The 14,111-nt window shown below is 36.4% G+C and overlaps 1 protein-coding gene across 1 annotated transcript in view; it reads right to left on the bottom strand.

Moving 5' to 3' along the window:
• Positions 1–278: 278 nt before the first annotated feature.
• LOC150103302 (guanine nucleotide-binding protein G(s) subunit alpha-like) overlaps positions 279–14,111 on the bottom strand; it is a 253,593-nt gene continuing 239,760 nt past the window's right edge. The window contains exon 11 of the mRNA XM_090397340.1: positions 279–2,305. Within this exon, the coding sequence (XP_090253466.1) occupies positions 2,159–2,305 (147 nt within the window). The 3' untranslated portion in view covers positions 279–2,158. The remainder of the gene's footprint in view (positions 2,306–14,111) is intronic.

Raw genomic sequence — 14,111 nt, 5'->3', positions numbered from 1 at the left:
TTCTATATTACACGATAACATGCTATAAATTATGCATTTTTTTTTCCCTGTCCAAATGATGTAAATGCATTATTTCAGTGGTACAACCATTTTATTTAGTTCATACAACTCTTAATCAAATCAAATGAAATAAACTTTGTGATCTTATAAAATATATATTTTTATTTAAGAATTAAGAAAAATACAAAGCAATAATACATTAAACTATATTTAAGTTTTTTAGTTTCATTCTGTGTTTTTCTATTTAGGAAGAATAAACAATATACAAAAGAACCTGATTAAATGTGTATATCTATATAAATTACCCCAACTTTTCAGTTCATTTTATTATTACAAGGTAACAGCACATATTTTGCAAATACATATTATTGTTTACTGTTACGCTCAACAATAATTAAAAAAATAATGTAAAAGATGATCATGCAAATTTTTATATTATTAAATATAGCCTCTTTTCCAAATAATGAACAAAATGCTGGAAGTTATAAAAATATCAGCTGATTACTCTTCCATAAACATTAATTTAAAAAAGTGTGACACGTGGTTCTAATGGTATCTTTTCATTTGTAAAGAAAGAATAATAGTTAATTAAATAAGATATGTTATTATACAAAAGAATACAGAGAAAGGTATAGAAGGTTACTGAATCCTTGTGAAACCATTTTTCCAACATATAATGATATGCAAGTAAGAAAATGCTTCATGTCATTAAACTCTCATTCATAATCTTCACAAAACTCATGGAAGGCACTGTCTACTTATAAACAAGCAACTGTAAGTATACGTACACTGTACCAAATACACAGACAGAAAAATGGGAAAGTGTACAAACCCACTCAATTTGGGCAGGAAGATGTAAAGAATACATATTTAACAGATTATTAAGATATGATTAAAGTGTTACTATGTTTATAAAACATTTGAAACAAAATCATTTATATTCACAGTACCACAGTATTAAAAAAAACTAGGCCTTTTTAATGATTGTGTGCAAATTGTCTTCTATTATATATATATTACACAGTCAGCATCTCTCTCCCTTAAACACAAGCTGAGGTTCCTGTAAAAATTAAATCCTTCAGATCTAATACATCATTTCTATGTCATCTTTTTTTTTTTTTGTTGTTGTTATTATTACAATTTAAGCTATTCTTTTAGGCAAAACCTTTTAGTGAAAGAACAATTTTTGTTAAAAAGAAAAAAGTAATTCTCCTGAGGATTTTTATGGCACATAACTCGAGAAAACTTGAATAAGAAATTACCGTTGATGAAGGCAAAACCATAAAAGTGAGTTAATGTTCTCAAATTTCACGTACCAGTTCAATGAAGAAAACAATAAAAAATAATATGTTAAAGGTGAGCATGGTTTTAAAATACTGTTAAATGTGCAGCATTACCATAATCAACATTTCAATTTTGAGTAAATTAAATGCATTATCTTCATCTAAAATCAGTTTCACAGTACAGAAAGACTAGAAAAGAACACATCATTGTACTTACAAATACTGTTATGAGCTGTACAAACAAACTGATACAGAGTAAACTTACATATATATATTGCTAACAAAGACAAAAGAATAAAATCTGATTTAAGAAAAATGCTGTATCACTAATCAATGAAAAATGAGAATGATTTTGAGTTCATTTCTACTGAAGCAATTTATTCTGAAAAGAAATCATTTGTAAGCATGAATTTAATTCTTATTTCTACATTATCAATCATAAAACCTAAATCTGAACTTGAATATTAGAGTTTACTATGCTTAATAGTGTGGTAGGAGAGAGGAATAAAGCAAATGATGTGAAGGTATGCCGTTTCCAAAAAGCTAAATCTTGTGCCACAAGATGACAAGTTATGCAATTCAAATCCCATTCCAGAATGGGATGTTCCAGATGGTTTGTGGTCATTTCTTGCCATAATAAGTCATGTATGCCACACATACATATACACACACACACACATACATACATACAGCACTGGGAATGATGCACATGGTGGGTGGTATCAAAAAATGGCAGGTGTTTGGCCTGTATGGATTTTTGGACAGGTTTTTTTCCGGCCTGATCAGACATGCTGATAACTCAAATCGACCACCCTTCATGCAGTGAAGTCTGAATGACACCTAAGCCAGTATAGTAAAAACAATGACATGAGCCATCACAAGAGTTCATATTGGCGCAGATGCATTCTTTGTATAATGTCCCTACAATCATTAAAAACACGTCGAATATTCTCAGTATCTACTGCACAAGTAAAATGAGGGTAACAGTAATGCTTTCCTTCTCCACTCGCTGTACTTATACACTGAAATAAGAACAAAAATAAAAATCAAAGAAAATTACAAAACACACACTAGCACTTTCCAAACAATGGAAATGATTTTACATTAATACAAAGAAAAATCAAATCAAAAGGTTCTTGAAATGTAAAGGACACATATCAAAATTAACATGTGTCACAAGTTTATTTTTCACTTGGTTAGACTATAATAAATTTAGTTTAATCCTTTATCCAAGTGTGAGCAAACAAAGTTTGCGCCTGAAAGTATCTTCAGGACTGGGGTAAGATAGTACAACACCGGGAAACTCGTTGCAAAGGTGGAGCAAGCTAACATCATTCCTATCTCAGTATCTCCCATAATGCAAAACACACCTCTTTGCAGATATGTATAATGTTATGCATTAAGGGGAGGGCCACTACCCAGACTAGTTTCAACCTTTATTGAGGTCTTTTCAGTGGAAGCCAGGCCCAGACGTGGAGATACCAGGCAGAAGCAATAGCAAGGTCATCTCTACCTATAGGAGTTGCCACCTTTTTATTAAATTACTCTGGATTTAGAGAAAGATGTTGAAAGTTTATTTTTCACTTGGTTAGACTATAACAAATTTAGTTTAATCCTTTATCAAAGTGTGAGCAAACAAAGTTGCGCCGAGATAGGAGTGATGCTAGTTTGCTCCACCTTTGCAACGAGTTTCCCGGTGTTGTACTACCTTACCCCAGTCTTGATGATACTTTCAGGCGCAAACATTGTTTGCTCAATAAAGGAGTAAACTAAATTGTATAGGTAGAGATGAACTTGCTATTACTTCTGCCTGGTATCTCCACGTCTGGACCTGGCTCCCCCCCCCCTGAAGAGACCTCAATAAAGGTCGAAACTAGTCTGGGTAGTGGCCCTCCCCTTAATGCATAACATTATACATATCTGCAAGAAGATGTGTTTTGCATTATGGGAGATACTGATATAGGAGTGATGTTATCTTGCTCCACCTTTGCAACGAGTTTCCCAGTGTTGTACTACCTTACCCCAGTTCTGAAGATACTTTCAAGCGCAAACTTTGTTTGCTCACACTTGGATAAAGGAGTAAACTAAATTTAATTATATATACATAAATAAATATATATACATATATATTTTTCCATAACAGGTTGGAAAACCAACAACACATTAGTCCTGGGGGGGGGTAATTAAGGGTTAGATCAGGGTTTCCCAAACTGTGTTCCGCAAGAAGTTCTCCTGGAATTTGTCATTTTAATTTTCTAAGCATTTTTCATGAATAAATATTTTATAGTGGAAATATTCTGAGGAGAATAATATTCGTAAATATGTCGAAAAGCTCAGACCCAGAATGCCTAATAATATCTGTGTATCATTAATTTTCACACATCGAAACCTTTCAACATTTGGGAAAGGGAATACCGCTGTTTATGACCAGTCATAAAAATTGCCTGCAAGTGGATTATAACAATGGGCAGAGTATTCTCTGTTCTCAAAACTGAAGGAAATGACTGTAGCAAATGTAAGTAACCAAACGGCATATTTTTAAACATGGAAATATTCATGAATTATTGTTAATTTTCACATATCGAAATCTTTCAACAATCGGGAAAGAGAATACTGCTGTTTATAACCGATCATAAAATTTGCCTGCAAGCCGATTACAACAATGGGTGGCATATCCTCTGTTCTCAAAACTGAAAGAAATAACATCTGTGTTGCAAATGTTAGTGACCAATCAGCAAGGAAGTATAAAGAAATTTTTCCACTAAAATTGAAGATCAAGGTAGTCTGTATCCGGTTCTGAAATCTAGTAATACTGAATACTTTCTTTGCAAGTTCGTATTGTACGGTGAAAGTTTCGAAACCATAGCGGCGTGATTTTTTAAAAGTAATAGGCTTGCAGATTTAAATTTTAATATGAATAAGAGACAAGGAACTTTGTTTAATTTTGGTATTAAGAAATCTCTTAATGAAGGTTTTTGTGATGCAACAGATAGTGAGTCATCTACCACCAGCCTACAAAGCGATCTCCAGGATGTACAAAAGGAGGGGAAAACTACCAGCACACAGGAGAAAAAGTCTGCATTCACTCGTAAGAACTTATAATATCATAAATTTTTGGTGATCAGAATGGGATATGTCAATGAAAATCAGGCACAAATTAATTTAATGATGTTTATGTTTAATTAATAATCAATTATTAATTAATAATAAAAATCAGCTAAATTAACAATTAATTATTAATTAATAGATTACAAAATAACCAAAGTGTTACGTGAAAATTTCAGGATTTGTGAGGTGTTCCATCGTAGGAAAAGTTTGGGAAAAACCGCTGGGTTAGATAATCCAAGAACCTTGCTGAGAAGTCCAAACATGAAAATTTTCAAAGCATTACAAATCTACAGCATAGCCTTATGCTGAGTGCTAAAAAACGAATCTGACCTAAATGCACAGAATTCCTATTACTTATTTGCCAGCATGATTGGCCAAGTTAGCAAACAATGAAACTAATTTCACACTAATACAAAGAAAAATCAAATCAAAAGTTTCTTGAAATGTAAAGGAAACATATATCAAAATTAACATGTGCTACAACACTAAATTTAATTATATACAAATAAATAAATAAATAAATAAATAAATAAATATATATATATATATATGAGGGCTGTTTGATATCTCTGTGCAAAGTCTAAGAGATGCTGCCACACCAGTACGTATCAAGGTTATTTTTATTTGCTGGCAACTGTTGGAGGATGATACACTAAGTTTCAGTCAGATAGATCTATAAGGTGGTATCAAAAAGTTTCGAGACTAGTTTTGTAACACCAACAGATGACAGCACAAGGCTGCACACAAAGTCACAGGGAGCAATGACCTTCATAAATCAGTGTGTCAAAAGACATTGTCCTTTGTACATCGGGAGCTGTGCAACTGGTGCTATTCTGACCAGGTGAGTTACCACGTCTGCGATTTCATCATGGACAACAAGTTGGAACAAAGAGCAAACATGAAATTCTGCATGAAACTGGACAAATCTTCCACAGAGACGTTTGAAATGATTCGGCAAGTTTATGGCGATGCTGCAATGAATTGTTCTAGGTGTTTTGAGTGGCACGCGCGCTTCAACGAGCTCAATCCCTGAAAATGTCGAAACCATTCAGTAACTTGTGCATGAGGATTGTCGGAGAACACTTCATAACATTGCTGCCATTGTCAGTGTGTCATATGGAACAGTCCAGGCAATCCTGACGTGATTTGAACATGTGCTGTGTTGCTGCCAAGTTTGTCCCCAGGCTGCTGACCCAGGAGCAGAAGGAACACCGCACCGAAGTCTGCCAAGAACTCCATTAGCATGCCATGGATGACCTGTCCTTGTCGAGGATCATTACCGGTGATGAAACTTGGGTGTACGGGTACGACCCACAGACCAAGCAACAGTCTTCACAGTAGAAGAGCCCATTACCTCCATGACTGAAAAAGGCGAGGCAGGTCTGCAGCTCGACCAAGTGGATGCTCATCATCTTTTTTGACATTCACAGCATTGTGCATCGAGAATTCATCCCCAGGGGCCAGACCGTCAATAGCGAGTTCTACTGCCAGGTTTTAAGGTATCTGAGGGAGGACATTCGGCGAAAGCGACTGAATCTTTGGCGTGCAAAAAACTGGATGCTCCACGATGACAATGTACCCTGTCACAGAGCTCTCCTCACACGTGAGTTTCTCGCTGGAAACAACATGATCTCACTTCTGCACCCATCCTACTCGCCAGATTTGTCTCCTGCGGACTTCGCCCTCTTCCCGAAGATGAAGATCCAGCTCAAAGGGCGCCGTTTTGATACCACTGCAGAGATCCAGCGCAAATCGCAAAAGGTGCTTGAGACGCTTCAAAAAGAAGACTTCCAGGACACATTTCAGAAGTGGCAGGAACGCTGGGAGCACGTATCGATATGCAAGGGGACTATTTTGAGGTGATAGTGAGTAAATGTATATAAATAAAGTAATTTCTCGTAAACAGAGCTAGTCTTGAAACTTTTTGATACCACCTCGTATTACTCTGTGTTTGGCGTTCATTTGAATCGATTAAGTACCGTGTTTTGCGAAAAATGGATGAGAAAGAATTTCGTGTAGTGATTAAACATTACTTTTTGAAAGTCAAAATGGATCAGGAAACCAAAGCTAAGCTTGTTAAACATGGTCAGTCTGCACCTTTGATTAGAACGGTTTATAAGTGGTTTAGTAACTTTCGAAGTGGCCATATGAGCACAAGTGATGCTGAACGTTCTGGATGCCCTGTTGAGGTCACTACTTCAGAAATTATTGAAAAAATTCATGATATGGTGATGGATGATAGAAGAATGAAGGTGCGTGAAATTGCTAAGGCTGTGGGCATCTCAAATGACTGTGTGCGTAATTTTGCATGAACATTTACTATGAAAAAACTATCCGCAAGATGGGTGCTATGTTTGCTCATACTGGATCAAAAGCATCAATGTGTGAACTGTTGCAAGGACAGCTTGAAGCTTTTTCAACAGAATCCCAGAGGAATTTTTGCGTCGTTTCGTAACAGTGGACGAAACATGGATTCATCACTACCAGCCTGAGACCAAGGAACAGTCAAAATAATGGGTTGCAAGTGGGGAATCTGCACCAAAAAAAAAAGCGAAAACCGTTCCGTCAGTAGGAAAGGATATGGCCACCGTCTTCTGGGATGCTCGTGGCATATCTTCATAGACTTCTTGAAAAAGTGCAAAACAATTACCGGAATGTATTATGAGTCTTTGCTGGATTGTTTAAATAATGAAATAAAGGAAAAACGACCACACCTGGCGAAAAAGATTATTTTTCACCATGACAACGCACTCGCTCCCTCTTCTGCAATTGTGACCACAATATTGTTTGATTAACGCTACAAAGTCCTTTTGCATCCCTCTACTCTCCAGATTTGGCTCCCTCAGACTACTATCTGTTTCCAAACATGAAAAAAATGGCTGGAAGGAAAGAGATTTTCATCAAACGATGAGGTCATTGCCAAAACAACTTTTGAAGAGTTGAACAAATCGTGCTATATGGACGGGATCAAAAAACTCGAGTATCGTTGGACTAAGTGGATAGACCTCAAAGGAGACTATGTTGAAAAATAAAAAATGTTTGTTCCAAAAAACTTATGTTTTCTTCGTTTTTGCACAGACTTATCGAACAACCCTCGTATATATATTTTTTAACGAGATTCCGATCCATAAAAGGTTAGAAAACCAACAACACATTAGTCCTGGGGGGAGGGGGGGGTAATTAAGGGTTAGATAATCCAAGAACCTTGCTGAGAAGTCCAAACATGAAAATTTTTTAAACCATTACAAATCTAGACCATAGTCTCACGCTGAGAGCTATAAAAGTATCTGACCTAAATGCACAGAATCTCTATTACTTATTTGCCAGCATGGTTGGCCAAGTTAGCATACCTGTTCTTCAACTAATAGGATGTGGGTTTGAATGCCATGGGCAGATGTTTGCAACTGTCTCGAGGTGAGAGGAATTTTTGTCACCTGGTGAGAATACTTCCCCACTTACTGGACTAAAGTGGCTTGAAAAAAAGTTCCTTGTTTAGTCTATAAGAGCAGGATTATGTAAAAAAATAAATAAACCTCCTTTGCCCATTCGTGGCACTAATGTACTACAGGTTTATGACCTTTCATGGGTGGAAGTCATATAAAAAACAGCAGCTAGAATCCTTACAGTTCTAGCTAACTGCTGCTTTTAAAATGATTAACAAAGATCAAGACCTAACTAGAAGTAAAATACGAATCAATACCAAAATTCAAGAACAAGTTAATTCTTTTATATATTTATGATACAAGATTTCATATGAAGATGAAAAGGACAAATATGAAAATTACAAAATTTCTAAAAACAACAAGAGTAATAAATTCTGTGCTTAAAGCCAACCTGTAAAAACTTGATTAAAACTTTTATAATACACTAGCTTTACTAACACTACTATATGAAAGTGAAATTTGGACAATAAAACAAAACGATAAGAATAGCAGCCGTAATAAAATTTATGAGAAAAATTGCAAAAATATACCCTATTTGATAATAAATGAAGAAATAAAGCATAAATCAGAGTCACAACTTTTCTACATATGAAAGGTTATATGGTGAAGGCTTTGAATTATAGGTCAATCTATGCCTGGAGTTGTTTACTAGAGGTTTGCTAGAGGAGTACGTTTAGCAAACTACTTACTTATTATAACAAGATGACAATTGCATTGAACAAGGGAGATGCATACCAGTGGTATTTTTAGATTTTGCAAATGCCCTCGATAGAATGCCACATGAACAAGATAGTAATTAAATTGGAACAGATGGGGTTGCATAGTAGATTAGTGCACTGGATTAGAGATTAGTTGTCTGACAGGTATCAGCAGGTTGTGTATGGGAGACAGATGTCCCAGAAGAGGAGGGTCACTAGTGATGAGCCCCAAGGGTTTGTTCTGAGTCCACTGCTGTTTCACTTACATGTTAATGATAGTGGAAAGGGTTTGAATGGTGACATACAGTTGTTTGCAGATATTACAAAGTTGAGAAGATTTACAAGAAGTAGAACAGATGTGGCTTTGCAAAAGGACTTGAACTGGTGGGGTAAATTAATGAGGTTAACAGGTCACTGTTGAAAAGTGTAAGTTTTTAAAATTTGAGAAGAAAAGATGGGATGCAGAGTATAACAGTTGGGAGGGATATCTTAGAGGAAATGGAGAAGATGAGAGATCTGGGGGATGTGGTGGACAAACACATAAAATTTCTGGAACACATTGCTAAAATTATGTGGATAGCACAATAGATTATGGAAGTGAAGAGGACACTGACATATAGAAATAAGCTATTATCATTCCACTGCATATGGAGTACTATGCACAAATTAGGTCACCTAGTTTTCAAAAAGATGAAGAGATATATGAAAGAATCCAGAGACCATTGACTAAGGTTGTTTCTGGTCTCTGGGATGTTGAGAGTAAGGGCAGATTGAGGAAATGCAATTTGTAGAATGTAGTGGATAGGAGAGAGGATATGACTTAGATATACAAGTTGATAGAGACAATCCCTGGACATTGTATATGAAGAGTATGAGTGGGGGTGGGATGGTGAAGAGTAAATTTTTATTTTTATTTTTTGAATGGAGAGTGGTTATTGGAATTCACTCCCTAAGAGTGTGGTGAGTGCAAAGACAGTGAATGCATTTAAGAGAAGTTATGATGAGATGAGATGAGAGTGTGTGTGTGTGACAGCGAAACCTCCCACACTGAGTCTTTTGATTCCTTGGTGGTTTGATGGTGATAATATTTTTGAATACCCAAGATGGATCACTAGCGTGAAATGTGACCTACCCTTCACAAAGCTGTGCTCCCCCCCCATACAATATCTCATTCTTATCCATGCAATCTTTAATTTTGTCTTTAACCAACTTCTCAATACTTTGATCACCACTCCTGAAATATTAATTGGTCTCTAATTACCTACTTCTGTCTTGGATCAACCTTTATGAAATGGAACTATTTTTACATCTTTCCATTCCCTTGTACTCGACACGAGCTGAGACAGATTAAACAATTTAGTCAAAAGGACTGCCAATTCCCTAGTACATTCTCATAATATACATGAGTTGATATCTCATCCAATTCCAGCTGTATTGACATCCAGATTCTGTAAGATCCTATGTACCTCGACTTCTTCTATCTTTACCATAACCATACTTTACCTTATACCTGTAGCTCTTCTGGCTTGTACTTTATACTGCTCATGGACTTACTGGTCACCTCTATCTATGAATCTCTTCCACATTCTTCTCTTTCTTTTAAACTCCTGCTTAATGCTGTAACTCATCCATTTAATTCCCAGTTTATTAATTCTTTTAACTCTTGGTACGCAGTTAGCTACTTGTTCTTTCAAACATCCATTTACCACTTCCCATGAACTACTAACATATTTTCCCTGAAATATATCCTTCCATGGTACTGCTCCAAGCAATTTTATAGGTTTCTCGTAGCTCCAAGCCTTATAATTCCTTCAAATCCTTCTTTACTGAAAATTCCACATGCTTAGCCATCTCCCAGGTCAAAAGAGAATGATTTCTCTCACTGATTGGCAACAATTTGTCCATCTTAGTTATACAAAAATCCTCAGATGTAATCACAAGGACCAACACTCTCGATTCCCTTGTGTCTTCCATTACATGATACCTTGGGTAATGATCCCTAAAGAGCTGCATAAATTCCATTTCCTTCTTCCAATCTATATCTCCATAATTAAAGTCACCCATAATAATTACCTGCTCTCTCCTTATTGAATTTATTTGCCAATACATATCACCCACATCATCCTTTGCATTCCTGGCCTATAGCAGAAGCTAACCAAATACTTTATCCCATTAGCTTGTATTTCACACCAAACAGCTTCAAAAGCACTGTTTTCCATTTTACTGATTTCCTATTGGACTAGGCACTCTACTAGGCTGCAACTCATCAGATATCATCAGTAATATCCCTCCACCCATTCTATTTGCTCTGTCTGCCCTAAAAATACTATAACCTTCACTTTTTATACAAATAATTATATCATCCTTAGTCAACCATGTCTCACTAATACCAATAACCTTTGGCCAATAGGAAACTAACTAATGCTAACAATCTCTACAGCGATTGAATAGTTGTGTAAGGAAAATATATGACTTATGCATTGGTCCAACCTTAGTATTTTCTTGAGTTTGGCTCTCTCACTAATTACATTTTTATAATGTTTGTATGGAGGGAATGGGTGGAACAATAGGCCTTTGAACACTGGCAGGCATTTATTTACAGTTTTTTTTTCCCCCTGTTTTTATTAAACAAAAATAAAAAAAAATATTTTTTTTTTTATTGCATAGAGCTGAGCACTGGCATGGTGGTGGGTTTTGCCCGAGACTCTGAGGGGCTGCACCAAGAGATAAGTAGGGGATATCTAAGTTTTTGTTTGAGCTATATCAGAGTGACCTTTTCAGCAAAGCCCACCACCTATTTATTTCCTGGAGTTATGTGAGCCTGAGCCAAGAGATAAGAGATTTATAGCATTTTTTGTTGCGCAACATCAGAGAGTGACCTTTTTTGGATTGCTCAAGAGGTTTTGTAACCCTGAGGATGCTGAACCAATGAAATCCTCAATAAAGGAGGAAAGTCACCTGAGTAGTGACCCTTCCCATAATGCATAGCAATATACAGTCTTACCATATATAATGTCACAAATTCCACACACCCTTACACTGCACATAGAACTATGCGAGCCCTGTTCTGTTCATGATGCTGTGCACAGTCAACATTCAAGTGTTTATAAGTAGAGTGAGAGTTGTCTAGCTGTACGGGTTAACAGTGGAGAGATTATGAGAATCGCATAGCTATAATAACACTTCACAAGGTTGGAATGCAGCAACCTATTATTTTCAAAAAGCTAAAAAAATACTTGGGATCAGTAGGATGTTTGTGTATCAGACTATTAACCATTATAACGATACAGAAGATGTATCTGACCACCAAAGAACAGGGCAACCATGCTGCATAAGGACACAACACCTTGTGAAAACATGTCCACCATAATCCTGTGAGAATGCCGAAAGTGATGCTATGAGAGAGACATTAACGTTGCACAGAGAATGATGTCATGTGTACTAACTGATTAACTAGGGGTGAGAGCCTATTGACATTCTACTGGGCGGTTCCTGATCACAGCTTATGAGGCAGAGGATGATAAAATCAAAGTCGCTCCTCCAGCAGTAGGCTGCAAACAACAGACACAGAGATATCCTCTTCACAGATGAGAAGATTTTCACCCTGAAGAGTTGTTTAACTGCCAAAATGAGCGAGTATAAGCCACGGATGGGTGTACAGCACTTGCCATAGCACCCAGGATTCAGAGAGGTCATCACCATGTCAGTGATAGTTTGATAGAAATGCAACAGTGATACCCTGTGACATGTCACAGGGTATCCAAGTTGCATTTCTGCAAGAAAGGAGTCAAAAACTCCACTAAAGTTTATCAAGACAACGTGCTGTAACCTGTGGTATGGATCATCAACAACAACACCATGTTTCACAGTAGACAGTGGATCTTTCAACAGGACTCCACCCTTGCACACAAGGCAAGGACCACACAACAGTAGTTCGAGACGAATGTGCCTGAACTAATATCACCATCTGATTGATTGTCTGTAAGCCCCAATCCGAATCTGTTGGACTTCAATTTGTGGTCAGAGAGAAATGATAACCTAGCATTGCAAGTCTAAAGGTGGAGTTGGAGCGAGCAGTGGCAGCATTTCTATTAGATGTTGTGCATGCCACTATCAACATGTGGTCTCACAGACTTCGGGTGTGCGTGAAGGCAAAAAGGGGACATTTCAAACATTGAATGTATATGTATATAGCATATAACATGCTACATGCATGTTGTATGCTATATACATATGGTTTATATGTGCTGAAAGCTGTAAATAATTTACTGATAGATTAAAGATTTATGTGCTGTTCAAGTTGTAATAGTATTTATGGTTAGACTACATGCATGTCCAAAAGGAAGTGTGCTTTGCATTATTATTATTATAATACAATATTTCCATGGAATCTGGAGATTCAACTCATTGTAGGTTGACCCACACTAACTTTTATACACAGACAACCTATTCTACCTCTCCTTAAACTCATTCACTCTCAGGGCAATCAAAACAAATTCTGGCAATCCATTCCTTTCATTCACCACTCTCCATGCAAACAAATCCAGTCCACTCACCTTTACAAACCACTCCTACATAATATCCATGGATGACCACCCCCCCCCAGTTCTTTATTTGTCACATATTAAAAAATTTCCTTTGCATCAATTTTATAAAACGCCTTTAATATCTTATAACTTTCTATCGTGTCCCATTTTTTCTGCCTGTCAACTAAACTTTAACCCCCACACCTTCAACCTATCTCCATAGGAAGAATTCCACAGACCTGTAACCAGCTTGGTCCATTGTCTCTGAAACCTCTCTATAAACCTCCTGTTTCCCCAAGAAATCCACTTTTGTACACAGTAGTCAAGATGTGGCCCAAATCACAACCTTATAAAGAAGGTTAACTTACCTATCTGTATTTGTTAGCATGTTTTTCCAGATCCAAGTAATTCTTTGAGCTATTTTACCAACTTTTGCAATATGAGTTCTGAACTTCAACTCTCTCTGTCCACCATTATCCCCAAGTCCCTAGCCTCATAAATTTTCTGCAATCCAGTACCATCAATGTGATGCATACTATGCAACCTTTTCAACTCAAAGGTTGAAAAGGTTGCATAGACCTTACATTTTGTAACATTACATCAACAATCATTATCCTTGGCCAAAAATTTCAATTTATTTAAATCACCCTGCAGGATATCTACATCACCTTTATCAACTATTACCTCTCACCATTTTGCACCATCAATAAACAACTGAATATTCTCCCTTAAATCTGTTCATATTTCATTAATATACAAATTAAAAGTTAGTGGCCCTAGTATACAGAATCCTGAGGCACTTCACATGAAACATTCCCAAACAAGACTGTATGTGTATGGTCACTCTCTCCAATTGGAAGCAGGGTGTCTACCTTGGTTATGGATATATCTTCTGATGCTATTAACAGATCCAGCACTCCCAAACCTCCCTTTGGTCTCTTCCATGATATATATATATATATCATGGAAGAGATATATATATATATATATATGTATATATATGGGAATAAATATACATATATATATATATACATATATATATATATGTATATA

Source organism: Typopeltis vanoorti, chromosome 9 (assembly GCF_054136105.1).
Source record: "Typopeltis vanoorti isolate ZY-2024b chromosome 9, IOZ_Tvanoo_1.0, whole genome shotgun sequence".
Classification (NCBI taxonomy): domain Eukaryota; kingdom Metazoa; phylum Arthropoda; class Arachnida; order Uropygi; family Thelyphonidae; genus Typopeltis; species Typopeltis vanoorti.
The sequence above is the reverse complement of the archived record's forward strand: the minus strand, read 5'-3'. Positions and strand labels throughout refer to the sequence as shown.